The sequence below is a fragment of the Triturus cristatus genome, chromosome 10, assembly GCF_964204655.1.
Source record: "Triturus cristatus chromosome 10, aTriCri1.1, whole genome shotgun sequence".
NCBI classification, from domain to species: domain Eukaryota; kingdom Metazoa; phylum Chordata; class Amphibia; order Caudata; family Salamandridae; genus Triturus; species Triturus cristatus.
The window spans coordinates 1,129,799,231-1,129,815,039 of record NC_140593.1 but is presented as its reverse complement, the minus strand read 5'-3'; the positions used below and the strand labels follow the sequence as shown (position 1 = coordinate 1,129,815,039).

The 15,809-nt window shown below is 44.5% G+C and overlaps 1 protein-coding gene across 1 annotated transcript; it reads left to right on the top strand.

Annotated features, from left to right (window-relative positions):
* The first annotated feature begins 600 nt into the window (after positions 1-600).
* On the top strand, positions 601-14,214 carry LOC146796719 (uncharacterized). The gene is made up of 6 exons (XM_085629388.1): positions 601-761; positions 2,497-2,530; positions 9,412-9,696; positions 11,944-12,053; positions 12,429-12,654; positions 13,939-14,214. Exons 1-6 carry the CDS (start codon positions 696-698, stop codon positions 13,941-13,943), a joined length of 726 nt encoding a protein of 241 aa, XP_085485514.1. The 5' UTR covers positions 601-695; the 3' UTR covers positions 13,944-14,214.
* The last annotated feature ends 1,595 nt before the right edge of the window (positions 14,215-15,809 follow it).

Genomic DNA, 15,809 nt, shown 5'->3' with positions numbered 1-15,809 from the left:
TCTCCCTCTAAGTGATTTGCCCCGAATCACTGGATGCTTGAGCCTCCCGCCTGACTCGAACCTGGTGCCCCAGCTTCAAACTCGCCCGCTCTGGCCGTTAAGCCACGACTCTAAATGCTTGAACGCTTCCTTGACAGTTTTTTTTTTAATACATTCCACCCATAAAAAAATAATGTAAGTCGGGAGCTAATTGGGGGCCAGTCGAGAATGTTTGCCGCTATGCTTAGATTTCTGGGGGTAGTAAGCGCTATATAAATGCCTTTACATTTCACTATAGCGCAAACAAACTCGTACATTCGTGATAACAGATTCTTAAACCCCAGGTAAATGATTTCAGACGCCTAAACATATCTTTAAGCAATTCATAAATAGCTGGAGTTTCCCAATCGATGGCTCATCTCCTATTGAACAGAGCAATTCACGTGTGGGCGTGTCTCCCCTGAGGGTCATTGGGGGTTTTCCCAGCGCGGGTCCTTGCCCTTTCTTGCACAATCGCCAGCCCCCAAATAGCTGTCCGCTGCTAATTTCCATTAATTTGTGACCCTGAGCAGGGGGTGTGGCACGAATGAAAGAGTATAAAGGGCTTAAACCGAGGGTGGTACCACACACTTGACCACTCCAGCGGCACGAAGCATCGCCCACCCTGCCTGGCACGCGGCCCCAGAGCTCCTACCGTCTCGGAACCTCCGGCCACCATGCACGCCCTGGCACTGATGGGGCTGCTGGCACTCGGTGCCACCGGCTGGGCTCTCCCTGCGCTGGTAAGTCTTGCTTGGGCGGGAAGAGCGCTTCAGATGTTGTCACTTCATGTGCCAAGGAGGGGTAGGGGGCGGGGGCTGTTGTATTTAATTAACGTAAACAATTGACACGTTGGTTACCATCATTCCTAGCGATGGTCAGTTGTAGAAATAATTTATCAAAGCTCTTTTCGAATAGCACATACGTGCTTACTGGACCTAGAACATATATATATATATTTTTTTTATGTTACCTTAAATATTTGTCCCCTGGTAGATGCACTTGCAGTCAGGAGGAGGAACCCGTCCCTTTGACTGTCTCTTTTGAACATCTATTGTGACAGTGGGACGAGGGGAGCCTCGCAGGCATGGGCCTTCCCGGGCTTTAAGTGGGATGAAAACAACTGAGAGGGTCTCTCCAAGGGGCGTGTCCAATGTAATTAAGGGCGTGGCTTAAAAACACATACACTAAAAATCTTTCCTGAGCATAGCGCGCCGCTTGACTGGTATCTGCTGCTTCTGACATTGCATCCAGATATATAATACAGCAAGTAACGTTACACCTCCAATAAGCTAGGAATATTGGCGTTGCCAATGGTTGTTAGTTGTGTAAGATAAATAAGCAACGACCATGGCTTGTATATAATATTGAAAATGCTTCAGTTCTGAATTCCTGAGACTGAAACAGCTATAACGAGTCTCTTTCAAATTGCATCGAAGGCAGTGAAGGGTGGCCCTGCTGCAGAGTTCAGAGATGTTTTTCACTCTGTGTGAGGGCAAACATGGAGAGCCGGGTAGGTACCCGTCTTAGCACCTGCTTTTTTGAACTGCCGGTGCTGAGCACCGGCAGGACCCGGCCCGCTTAAAGTCCTGGGCCTCCCTTTGAGGTGACACTTTATTTAGACACACATTCTAATGGATCACACTCTAACGCGAAGGAGTAACTGTGCAAGGTTGTGGCAGAGGGAGGCAGCAAGCGTAATGGCGCTCGCTTAGGCGTTAGTGTGCGTGGGCGCAATTTTCGGTTACGCCCGTTACGCGTCCACCTGCCAGACAGGAGAAAACGTAGGTGTTACATAGGGTGCAATTTTGCGCTTACATTTCTGGATTACATGGCTTGCCGCAGTGCTGGTGTAATTTAACATTCCTGTCTCACTTGGGTTGAGACCTGATCAGTAGTTTACATTACAAGCATGACCAGTATTTTCTTGCCACCACAAGTAAAATACATTATAACGAGCCATTTCTCCACTTTTAAACATTATTTTAAGACTGGTCAACATTATTTTCATCCCGTAAGATTATTCCTAAATGATTTTGAAAGTAAAAGATGCAGAATTACTGTGCTAAAAAGAATGTAAAGGATTTTGCACAATGGTGTAATTTAAGTACCCGCCCTGGCCCGTTTTTGAACCTCAAAAAGACACGCACGTAAAGCTACTGCAAATATTGGTGCAGAATGTAACCTGGAAATGTGCCCACAAATTTGCACTCAACCTATGGAATCTGCGTCATTTGTACCATAGAGCGAAAGAAGAGTGGGTGCCATGCTCAAAGCAGGGACGTTCTGAACACACTCACGCGCCCCTTTGTTGATGGAGATCTTAGCACTGCCTCGATTTAACCCCTTCTGCCCAGGTTTCATATCGAATAACCCCCCAGCAGTGCTGCGTTTAGCATCAGCCTGCAGTACGATTTTAATTTCTTAAAATAGGCTTTCGTTCCAAGTGATAATTTATTCATGTTTTTTTTCTCCCAGTATCCTCCTTTGAGAGTGGCGCGAGACCTGGAAGGTGAGTGAGCATCGTGTGCCTGGGATGTAGCGTGTAGTGGATTTCTGCAGATTTTGTAACATTCTTTGCATCAGACACCCACTGAGGAAACATATTTCATCTGCTGTGTATTCATCAGCTGTCTGCGACTGTAGTAACACTGGCACATTGGCCGGCTACGGTGGTTTTGAATTCGTCATCAGGCTCATGGCGTTTCCACAGCTGCCGAGTTTAACATGCCACATGCCTTTTTGATCAGCGACCTCACCACCATGCAGCCAGTTTTTAAAAACCGATCGCTTGCTTTCTTTTCGAGATAATTGGAAATGAAAGAAAATCGATTCTTCAGATTTCCAGAGATCTTGTCTCAGTATTCAGAAGTCCAAGATGCACCTTTTTTCTTGGACTCAATTACAACATTGGCCAGTAGCGATGGTGGGAATCGCAGAGCTGGTAATGCCAATCTTGGCAGCCGTTCCTGTCCTATTTAGATTTGGGGTCAGTATTTAGAGGACTTTCTGGTGGAATTATTGTTCCCACTGATAATTTTGTAACTTTCCTCTGACAGCAAAAAGCTGTGGGAGAAATTGTTGAAAATAAGAGGCATTACCATGTCCTCTGCTGGCATTACAGCCGGATTTTACACGAATGCTGAACATTTTTCCAAAATGGTACATAGTATGAACAATGTCTGATAACCTGATTGCCGGATTCTTTCACTCCCCTGCAGTCTTCTAAAAGAGAGGGTTAGATCTCACTGTGAATATTATGCTATAGAAGAACCAGCAATTCAAAACGTGCTGGGTGCATCATTTTCTTCCCAAGCGATTGTTTAAAAACACAATTTATAAAACGTATTTATGTGTTCGTGAAGTTATTTGATATAGTGCAGTGTCCATCCTTTGGGCAGCTCCTGAGCCTTGTCAGCGGTGCCTAGAAATACTACAGTGTGGGAGGGTTTCAAGAATCCAGGCAGATGGGGGATTGATAGGGTCTGAAGTTCCTCGATCGGTTCTGAAGTCTTAGGAGGCTGATATTGAATTTTTGAAGAGTTCTGAGTAAATATTGTTGATGGTTTCTGGCTTCAATTGATTACCACTGGTACCAGCCCACTGGATACATTTATAAAGCTTTTTCGTTGAAACCAAAACCTCAGAATTTTTGCACAAGATGGCAACAAAGATCCCTCACAACATTTATGCAGTGTAGGAAATTGGATTATTGATTTTGTGTGTGTGTGTGGGGGGGGGGGTGGAGGGATATAAAGTCACTAAATTAGCCGGTGTTAGCTTGGCACAAAAGCAGCTAGGCTTAATTTAGAGACAATGTGAAAAGTATTTATGCAGCACACAAACAGTAATAAAGTGAAAATACAAAACAAGAAAAATCCCACAACAATTTAGAAAATAGAACAAAATGTAAGAAATAAAATAACACCAAACAAATTAAATGCAGCCAGGAGAAAAAGAGTTATGAATCTTTTAAGTTCTATCTAAGAGAAAAATAGTGTGTGAAAGATCAAAGCGCCAACCAAGGGTAGCTGATCGTGCGAGAATGGGACATGGCTGACCATTATGTGGCACGGTTTGGACATCCGAGGTGGATTGGGCCTGGTCTCAGATTACTTTCGCAGTAAGAAAAAATGTCAAAGAAAAGTTCCTGAGAAGGTAAAGTTCAGCAGGGCAAGGCAGCTGGCGACGTTCAAGGAGCAGGCATCTGCGTTCCTCGAAAGTAGGTTCTGCTGTTTTTAGACCCCGATTAGCACTTCATGTAAAAATAAAACACAAGTCAACTTAGGCCGCCTGAGAGCAATTTTAGGTTTGGCGTTTTGATTTTACTAAAATTAAATGTATATTATTATTACTTACAGGGATTTTCAGCAAACTCTTTTCATCCAGTGATCTAGTTATTGTCTTATTTACATTTTATTTCCTCCCACCATCCTGGGTCGGGTTCAGCCCACTCTTCTCTAACTTCCCTGCGAGTGATGTCATTCTGCCCTTCCACAAGGAACACTTCCACAAAGTAGTTCCCTTAAATGTCAGGGACTACTATGGTAATGTGGGCTTTTTGAGAACCAAAACATTTTTTACAATTTTTTTTAACCATGGATCTTTTGTAAACTCATTGGGGCCCTGCAGCATCCCTAATAATAACGTTTTGTAAAGACCTTCACAAAATCAAACAAGCATTGACAAAGTCAAAAGGCTGGTGACCAAAGCCAGACCTATTGGCTTTGCCAATGCTTGTGAACATAGTGACTTAGGAACACAGCCACTCATCCAGAGATTACCTGGGCAATCAGTGTCAGAGAGAGAGTGGCATTGCAGGCTGTGGCTATGAACTCTCAGAGCTGCCTCGAGCAGTGATTTCAAGTCTCCCAGGTCCAAGTTATTTTTTGCATTTGTCTACTTGTAGTGCTGTGTCTATAATGGGATAAATAGGACTACACGTTCCAGAATGCAAAGGCATTGTTAAACTAGATTATTTAACTAGAATACTACTAGTCCCTGAAGAACGCAGACTCAATTTAAACTTCCTATCCTTCTGTGGCACACTAAAAATTCACCTATTCAGAATCCATCTGAATATTGTGATAAACATCATAGTGTGCCACGGTGGGATTGGTTGGTTAGTGTATTGTCACGCTTTGATTGGTTGATGACACAGAATGCCACACTGTGATAGTTCAGTTGTTGTGTGAAAACGCCATTGAGATTGGTTAACAAGTCTTCAAAGATATGAACTGTGACAGGATTGGAGAAGGAGATTTGGCGTTTACGGTACAAAGTCAAAACATTGAATTTGGCGGGAAACAACCTTTACAACGCAGTCATTACATCACACTACATTTACAACACAGTCATTACATCGCAACATCCTTTACAACGCATATCACTACAACGCATCCATTACATTGCATGTCACTACAATGCATGATACTACATTGCATGTCACTACAACGCAGGCATTACATCGCATGTCATTACAGCGCATACCATTACAACGCATAGTACCCCTACACTATCCAACACTTACCCTACTGTTGCATCCCCTGGAGTTAGAATAGTAATTTTTACCCCTACACTATCCAATACTTACCCTACTGTTGCACCCCCTGGAGTTAGAATAGTAATTTTTACCCCTACACTATCCAACACTTACCCTACTGTTGCACCCCCTGGAGTTAGAATAGTAATTTTTACCCCTACACTATCCAACACTTTCCCTAATGTTGCACTCACTGGAGTTGGAATAGAAATTTTACCCCTACACTATCCAACACTTACCTTAAATGCAATCTAATGGTATGCGTTGTAAAGGTATAATGCGATGTAATGGAATGCGTTGTAAGTGTAGTTTAAAAAAAATTGTTTTAGTGGTATGTGATGTAAATGTATGCATTGTAAAGGATGCTGCGATGTAAAAACTGCATAGTAAAGGCATGCGTTGCAAATGTATGCGTTGTAACGTCATACATTCATTTAAGGGACCAAAACAAAGCAACAAAAAAAAAGTTAAACAGCAGTCAATAAAACTTGGACCTGGCTACACAGCAATGTGTGGGACTTAACCTAGAACACCACTGGCAGGGCACCAGTTTTTTGGGATTTCCTGGGAAATCCACAAATGAGGGTATTAAAGAGTGCACAATGATTGCTTTCCAAATGTATCAGTCAAGTTTGCAACAAAGTGAGGGATATAGCCAACCTTTCCTATTAAAACCAAACCCACAAGTAGTAAAGAATACCCCAAATGAAACCTTTTTATAACAAATAAAAAATAGTGAATATCTAGTTGTATAAGTCCCTTTGTGATCTCGCCTTACTCCAGCCATCACGCCTGCATCTTTGCCCTCCTTCAATATAGATAAGAGGACGGCTGTAGGAAATTGTCCAACAGAACCAAAGTCTCTAACATGGCAGCAGAACTTTGCTCATCAGCAGGCCTCAAAGTCATGCTCCCATATTTAGTTCTAGATAACATGAATGTGATTGATCAGAGGTTCAGCTCCCTCTTGTATGAAGCGAGCATTCACCACGTCTCTCTTGAAGGAGCCCACAGCTGACCCAGGGATAGTAACCAAGTCTAAACTGATCTCAAACTTCCATCACTCAAATGAAGTTTTTGAGAGTGAAGCGATAAGGCTACTACAAGCCCCTTTGGTAGGAAATAGTCTTCTTCAATACCACCAGTCGGCCTGCAGGTCTAGGGGAGAACCCAAAACTAAAGTTATGAACAATTGAGAGAACTTGCTCCAGACGATGGGTAGCTGGAGCCAGTAAGTCTAGATCCTCTGGGATCTCGTGATGGCTTACGCCACTGTGGACCACTCCATTCTGATTAAAAGCCTTAATCTAGGGATAGTGATCTAAGGGACCATCCTGAAATGGGTGCAACAATCCTCTATAACTGAATCAGTCCTTTAATTCAATTCATCAGCCACTACAGACTGCAGATGTATGCTGAGGATGCACAAACCCATCTTTGTCTGGCAAGGAGCTTATGAATTCAGCCTAGCAGCACAAAGTGCATGTAAGATGTTGTTGCTCTCTTCCACAGAGCTGGCTTGCTTAAGGTTGATTTGCGCTACCCACAATCCCTTGCACCAGACTGCAAGTGTGTCTGTGTAATGTGTAGCATAGGCTTTGTACTGGAAAGGCGTGTTTCCAGTATGCATGCCATGCCTAGATATACTTTACATCTTTTCCAAGTTTGCACTTGTGCTTGTTTACAATGCAGCACACAACCAAAGGTTGAAGGATTCTTAGGTTTTTAAACAATCTGTCGAATCCATGCCTTCCTCGAGGAGGCCCAGTTTTTTGGCCCAAATCCATGTCTACCAATGTTAGTAGATAGTGATTTGCTAAAGCCCATGGGTGGTTTGATGGGAGCAGCTATGCACTACAATGGAATACCCCCTTGATGCATGGATGTGACCTAACGGCTAGAGCGGTCAACCTAGAAGCTGGGGAACCGGTTTCGTGTCTCTGCCAGGGCGCTTAAAATCCTGTGAATCTGGGCAAATCACGTAATCTCTCCATGCCTAACAAAAATGAATGTGTCCGTCTGTAACGTAACTGGTGTCCATGTAAAGCGCTCTGATACCTTTGGGTTGAGCTTGTGCTATATAAAATTCTGGAAAAAAAAGTAGGACAAAGTAGTGCAAAGCTCTAGTTTGTGTTACTTTAGGGCTGCTTTCCAGCACAAAACAAGTTTTGAGCTGGAAAGTATATCCGAAAACAACACTTTGTGCCAGTTTGTGTCACTTTGGATGACACTGCACAGGTGCAAAGATTAGGTAAATCTGGGCCTAAATGTCTCTGTAGGGACAACAGTATATTTTACTGCACAACAAATCAGAGATCATCCTATTGCTGAAGAATCATGCTCCTATTCGAGTCTATGGTGTCCGAATCTTTCCATCTACCATGTGCCACGAATCAAGAAGCCCCACAAGGGTGGGCGCCCTCAAGTATCTCACGCGCCCACTCGGGAACAAATTGCCAGGTCACCCGCAGGGGGTAGAAAATCACAGTGAGTGCACTGAAAACCTTGTTTATGTAGCCTTTGATCCATTACTCGACTGTGATCAAGTCTTAGCTTTACTTTTTTGTTTTAAATGATTATTGCAAAAAAAAAAATTGAACAGAATGCAGAATGATGTCATACATTCACCCCAGTGCAGAGATCTGGGCCAACATCCATCGTTTTTTTGCTCCCCATGCGGTTCCAGTTTAGATTAAGCCATATGCAAATTAGTCTTGACCCTGTGCCTCATGGGAACAGTCCAGCCTGAACTGCCAGGCCAGGTCCTCCCTGGACTGAAAACAAGCATCCTGGGACTGGTATCGGGGCATCACCCCTCATCAGCCAGGCTAGCTTGACTCCATCCATCATCTTGTTGTGTTTGCTATTAAATGATCCTTGTTCTTTTTAACACCAGAAAGCCTTTGTTAAGTATCAGTGCACCTAATGGTTAGTAAGTAAATAAAATAAATCCCAGACCATTAAAAAGTCTTCAAGGCGTGAAAAAAGGTCATCTGAGGTAGGTGGGTGACGCCATTAGGGCCCCTGGTACAAGCAGTCTAGGGAGTGGAGCATTTATTCTTCTGTGTCTGCTGATGGTGTTGGAATACACCACTGAAGGGGAAAGTTAGTGTCTTTGATCAGCTGTGACCATGATGGTGCTCTTTAATGTTGATGTAGAATTGGCTTGACTCCCCTGCCTCTCTTTGGATTGGAAGCGCCTCTGTTCTGCTGGCATGGGAACCCGGGTTGTAGGTGGAAGCAGGAAAGCAGTTGAATGTCTATGGGTTGGGAGTCCCAGCTTTGGAGGATCAAGTTGTGTAAACATCTTGCTGCCAGTTGAATAATGTGGGCTTCCAGCACACGGCTAGAGCGGTCGACCTTGAAGCTGGGGAACCAGGTTCGAGTCTCGGCAACGACGCTCAACATCCTGTGGTTTTGGGCAAATCACTTAATCTCTCCGTGCCTAAAAAAAATAAATGTGTCCTTGTGTAATGTTACTGGTGCTTATGTAAGGCGCTCTGATACCGATGTCTCGGGTCTAGTTTGCGCTATATAAAACTTAAAAAAAAAACAGTAGCCACTATCTTTTACAAAACATCAGACACTTGTCCATGGGTGCTCACCTACAACACGCGTGTCCGGGTATCGACATGGCACTCCAGCATCCCCTCCACTTGCGTGAAGGAGCTGGGAGGCATAAATGGTCTATGAACAAAGCTGTGGCTATACTGATTCTGTGCTAGGACTGTGATAGATTTCCAAACACAAACAAGTGATTTACATGCCAGAGCATAAGATACGCGGATTGGCTATTAAATATAAAGCATCATTTTATTTCTTTGTTTTTATATTTATGTGATTTCCAACAGATCGTTTCCAGGACGGTTTTAAATCAATCAGAGAATTCTCTCTGTCCATCGACAGAGCAGCACCAACCACCTTCCAAACATCACCGACCACCAGCACTCCAAGTACGACCATGAATACCACAACCAACACCATCAGCAGCACAGTAACAAAAACCACCTCAACCCCTTCAGAGACCTCCACCACTGTTAAGACTGCCACTGAGCTGGAGGAAATAATCACCAGCATTCCCACAACAGCGACCGAAACAACTGAAACGACAAACACAACAGCAACGACAACCCCAAGTAAGAGTTGATTTTTGTTACTAATCTAAAAGGAGGACTACATGATTTTGCATCTTGAATACATGATTCAACTTTACAATTTGGACCAGACAACTAAAAAGTTTGGAACTTGGTTTCTCCTGCACGGCCGCCTCACTAGCCACGAAACATGTTTATGTGACTTTTTGGGATTTTGGTCTCTTTCCATCACATTGGTACTTTTCAATGAAGTCTTAGAATGGGCGAATGTGTTGCATCTGTTTGTGCACTTTTTGCCATTTTTTCTTTGCATGTATACTTTACCATAAATATATCATTGATGGCCTATGCAGTGCCTATAGTGACAGAAACTAGCAGTGTGCTGTCACAGTAATGTGCTGGGCAGGCAGTGTGTGCACATGGGATGCCCACGCTCTGCAACAGCTCAGGCTTATAGGGCTGCTTTCAGGATTGCATTAATGAGGGATCAGCCAATCCAGCAGCAGCCCTGAAGGAATAGTAAACCCTCTCTTGCAGGTACTATCATCCTTTTCTGCTACAGAACAATAATTCACAAGCAAGTTCTCAGTGTGCATTCGCTGCATTAGAAGCTGTGACCGTGCGATGGCTGCTGTTGGTGCATCTTCCAGTGTGCAGTCGCTGCATTAGAAGCTGTGACCGTGCGATGGCTGCTGTTGGTGCATCTTCCAGTGTGCTGTCACTGCAATAGGAGCTGTCACTGCAGTAGAGGCATGTTTCAGTGTGCTACCACTGTAATAAGAACAGCTCCCTGTGTACTGCCATGGCAATAAGAGCATCCAGTGGGCTGCTAATCAGTCACGGCTGCTGCCAGAATGCAGTGTGTGGGGGGGGGGAGGAGGCTGGGCAGCAGCAGTGGGGAGAAGGGTAAGGGTTGAATTAAAAAATGAATTTAAAAAAAAGCCTTACCTGATCCTATGGCCGCCCCGCACTTCGGTGCTCCTCGGTTCTCCTGCTGTTTCCAACAGTCCCTGGGACAGACTCCCTAACCAATCCAGATGCTGCTCTCATACTATGCTCATGTCTGTTTTGCCTAAGATGGCCTGCCAAATAGACATGGGCACTTAGAAGTGCACAAACCACTCCTCCTTGTGACTACAGCCCCACCCCGCCCTAAACTCGCTGGCTCGACCACCAGCTGAAAAATAAAACGATTATAAAATATTGTTTCATTTTTCAGCCGCTGGCTCTGAGCCAGTGGGGCGACACTCCTCCGCCATTGTGGAGGAGCCGCCGCTGCTGCTATCGTGCTGTCACTGCAATCAGAGCATTTTCCAGCGAGCAGTAGATCCGTTAGCCCATTCATTTTAGCTACCTCCATATCCTTGCGTTGTCCCCATATGTCCCTTCATTTCACCAGGAGCTGCTTCTTCTTAGAGAAGACAACATACCAGCTCGTTGGCTGCAACTGAATTTAGGCCTGAAGATTCGGGAAAATGCCCCTGGCACTAGTCTTCGGGTGGCGGCGATAGCCTGTGGGTGCAAAGAAATATGAGGCATGCAAAACTGAACAAACTGGATGATGCGCTAGCCACTTCTTGACTAGAGGCGGTTGAGTCTACTATCTCCACATAACCAGATATTCGAGAGGCCAAATGAGCCTTGGTGTGTGCGAGTAAGTCATGCACAGAAAGTGTGAAGTAGCAGGTATTCCGTCTCAACATCTGACACTAATTCATTCATCCATTTGAATATTAACTGGATTGACCAAAGTTTTTCCATTCCCTTTATGTGGTTTCTGGTGGGGGTGCAGCATATATTGGCTCCCCTCCATTTGGCATGAATGATGAATGAATGAATGAGATCTAGGCTATTTATCCATTGAAATCATATTAAAACAATGCCATAGAGCAGACAGTTTTTTAAAAAACATACGCTTGCCAAAATGGTCAACGTCAAGTGGGAGTGGGGGGTGGTTGATAATCGTGGTACACAAATATAGCTCTTGCAAATATATTGCATCCAAGGTATAGACTACCATTATATCTTCAACTTACAATAGTAAATCTTTATGTCCCTATATATTTAGTATTGTGACATAGAACCCTAGGTTTTGAAATACAACATCTAGCAGCCATCCAGTGCTTCAGAAGCGACCGGTCCCCTAAACCCCTCAAGAAAGGATGGCTGGTGCATGATGGGACATCTTATGGCATCCCTGTGAGGTTGTCTTCTGTGTCGTAAGCAGAACCAATGAGGATGACCATTTATAGGTGTCAATAACGAGTAAAATGTTGAATGTCATTGCAGCTTGTGGAGGAACGCTGACGGCTAGCTCTGGAGAAATAACCACCCCAAACTATCCTCAGCAGTACCCAAGATCTGCAGTTTGCATCTGGACCATCAGAGCCACTCAACTGGTAAGAGAGGATCACACTTTGACTCTTCAACGCATCTCCAAGCACAGCCCTCGATCAATCAATCGAGAGATTTGTAGAGCGCTTCTTGTCACCCATGAGGTTATCAGGGCACTTCTATTAACATTCATAACGAGGTGGCTATTAACTACGGTGGTGGGGTCCAGACCAGTCATCTGATGATGTTTCATAATATATGTTTATTATTCAAGTCAGGTGCCGCTATGGGTTATCATGCTTTAGTCAAACTCTCCAGCATTTTGTGATTTGGCAAAAAAACACTGCCTCCTACTGGTGGGTGGTAAAAAGGGCTGTTTTGCTGGAATACAATTGGAATTTGCTTTGCGGTGTTTAATGGTGCCTTTCCCTTTCCCACAGGTGAACATTACATTTGTAGATTTTGAGTTGGAAAATGGCTTGAATTGCATGTTCGACTACATGAAGTTTGATGTCCCATCCGAAGCCCCGGTGTTCATTCCCAGCGACAAATACTGCGGCACTGTTGCACCCAACACTTGGGTGTCTTTCACAAGCTCTGTGCAGATCATCTTCTCCAGTGACACCACTGTTCAGATGAGGGGGTTCAAACTGAGTTACACTGCAGGTAAGACCGCAGCGCCTGCGGGGTTCAGACTTTCTGGACAGAACGTAATGCCCAAGGCCGAGAATACCACCTTTGGTCCCCTGTTTTGATTGGCTGGTGGACATTGACCCTGAACTCACTCAAACGCCTAGAGGCAGCTCAGGTTGGAGTATGCGCTATACAGTATTCCTGTATGCTGCATTTGTCTGTAGTCGCAGTTGGTTGGCACGGGATTAATGCTGGTACCAGAATGTGTCCTGTACAAGGGAGGATGACCTTCAAGATTACTGGCAAGAAGCCTTTCTCCTCACCTCTCTGAATTGTCTTTGGATTCTACGCTTCATTAGAGTTTCTTCCTGAAAATTGAGGATTGTAGGTTCCCTCCAAACTCTGGATGTAATGGGTGATGGTGATTGCTGGTGCTAGAGGTCTCAAGTTGTTCAATACCAAGTCTGTGTAGCGACCGTAGTCGTGCTGTTTCCATTCTGGACCTGCCGGGGTGAAACATGGGTCCAGAAATCATCTGCACTGCAGTTGCCGACACCACCCCGCGAGCTTTTGCTTGGCCAAGACCTTTGTGTAATTCTCCTTTGGCCCGCTTTGGGGAAGGATTGAGGTTGGGGCAGTGCTTAATTTGAGCCAGTGGTTTCCAGTGCTCAGCACCGGCACTTAATCATCAACACCGGCGCTTTAGTTTCATGAGCACCAGTTAATGACTCACTCGTTTTTGGTAGGCACAGTGATTTGCCCTGAATCACACAGAAGGTTGAGCCGATGCCAACACTTGAACTTGGTTCCCTAGCTCTAAAGTTGGCAGCTCTGGCCATTAAGACACATCCTCTCCCCACTTAATGGTTAGTAGTTGGCTCTGTTTTAGGCAGCGTTACAGGAGAAATGGGCTGGTGCAACCTGGCCCTCTTGAGAAGACCCCCGGCACTTATGTTTTTTTACAAATTAACCACTGGGGTGCGGGTGGTGGGGGAGGCATTATGGATGGTGGGAATCCCCAGGGTCCCTCACTCTACTTTCCAGGCTGCCTGTCATTCTATGCTGCTGGAGTGGGTGCCTGGAGACCTCCATGTTTTGGGAAAAGCAAAGCTACAAGTACCAGAAAGTAAACAAGAACCTGGACTTTCTCACAAGTTCATACCTGACATGGGGCGCCCCTGCCATGGAGTAGCTTGAGTAGCTTGAGATCTTTTCATTTGCTTTTTTTCCATCTACTCTGGGTATTTATGAATCCTGCTAGAGGAGGTAAAAAAGCTAGACTTTACAACACTAACTGATTTTTATTTTCTGTTCTAGAATAACCATGACACGCTGCACTGTGCAAAAAAAATGTCCTGCGACAAGTGACAATGGGCCAGGACTTTGGCAAGGACAGTCCTTGGTGCATCCTTTTACGAAGAAGAGGAGAATTGTCCATTTTATGGATTTGCAGCATCGCTGCGTTACTTCCAACGCTCCTGCATCGCTTAATGTAGATTGTATGGAAAAAATGCCTTGAGTATGTGTTATTTAAAGTTTTTTGTGTTTTTCCTATGAAATCCACAGTTTAATAAAATATCGCTTTTCTACAAATTTCTTGAAAAAAGTACTTTTCTTTAATGGAAATCATGGATTGTATATGTGTATATTCAGAGATCTATATACCGTGAAAGTAGCCCCAAAGCCACAAAGCACTGAAAAAACAAAAGTGAAATGAAAACACTGAGGCAATTTTCATCCTAAAACCTTTTAGGAATCAAAACTTTTTAACAGTTTAAAATCAATATTTTATTTCTGATATTATATGTATCCTGCACCAGTATTAACAGCATTTATAATAGGCATTTAGAGCTTAAGCAGTACCTGGGGAAGGAGGGGTAAGCTGAGCCTCAGGGGAAGCCTGGGCTCATTGGGTGTTACTTTTATGCCTAGGGCTTGAAACACTTTTGTGAGTCAGAAAAGAAGCTGAAGGTATGTTTTGGGCCTCACTCTAATGAGGCCTGCACATTAAGATCCAGATTTATTAAGGACTTCAATTGACCTTGTGTGATGAAAGTAGTTTTAAGGCAACGCAGGTCCTCAAATGGAATTTACAAAACTGCACATGGGGCTATTTGCGCCACCTTGCTTGACTTTGTAAAGAAATCTAGTGCAACGCAGCGGCTTGTGCTGCGTTGCGTTGAATCATGTTGTAATAGGCATTCCATGGGTGGAGCATGGGCGTTTCCACACATCCACCTATGGAATTTGATACAATCCTAGATAGGCTAATGGTAGTAAATCTGGGATTGCACCAAAGTGGTGCACCTACCACAGAGAGGTGTAACGAGGAGTAATATGTTTCTATGTGTAATGAATTCTGAATCACACATAGAAGGAGGAAATTGCCTCCTAGGATTGTTTTTGTGCTGGAAGGTGTCCTTTCCTCCTCAAACACAATCCTGCCTGTAACATAGGCACCCTTGCAGCATGGCACAAGGGTGCCTGCTTTGGCGCTAGACAGTTTCAAGTGTGCCAGCACAGGTAGACCGCTGAAGAGCGCCATTTCTTAGTAGAAACGACACTGTTGAACTCTTTCCCGTTCATACAGCGCAGCACCGCAACTTTGCTTGCTGCCTTGCGTTGCATGAACTTTTAATAAATATTTGCCAACACCTCCCAGGCCAGATGCCTAAACACATTGATTGTTGTTTCTGTGCACAATGTCCTGTAAGTGACATTTATGCACATACAATTCAGCAGGACAGCCTCTCATCCAATGATCGGATAGATTCTTAAACCCTCTGAGCCTCTCAGTTCAACATGTGTGACTGCACACATGTGGTTGTTCCTCTCAGTGGCGGCTCGTCCACTAAGGCGGAGGAGCGCCGCCCCACTGAACAAAAGGAAAAATTATAATAACTATCGTTATTATTATTTTAGTTTTCCTATTTCATCAGTGGCTCTCGGGTGGGGCTGGTCCGAGCAGGGGGAGGAGTGGTTTACAATCCCTAAGTGCCCTCTTGGGCCGGCCAAACAGTCATGCGCACTTTGCATCTTCCTCACAAGGCGCATTACACATCCTGGTGAGGAACATGCACAGACTCCCATTCCCTGTCTGAGCACCAAACCACGGCGCTTAGACCAATCACAGCGCTGAATTGTGACGTTGTGATTGGCTGATTCGCTCAGGGGAGCTGGGAGCCCAG

Coding starts and splice junctions, on each gene's coding strand:
- LOC146796719 (XM_085629388.1), top strand. CDS start 696: ATGCACGCCCTGGCACTGATGGGGCTGCTGGCACTCGGTGCCACCGGC. Junction 2,531..9,411: donor AGTGGCGCGAGACCTGGAAG/GTGAGTGAGCAT, acceptor GATTTCCAACAG/ATCGTTTCCAGGACGGTTTT. Junction 9,697..11,943: donor AACAGCAACGACAACCCCAA/GTAAGAGTTGAT, acceptor ATGTCATTGCAG/CTTGTGGAGGAACGCTGACG.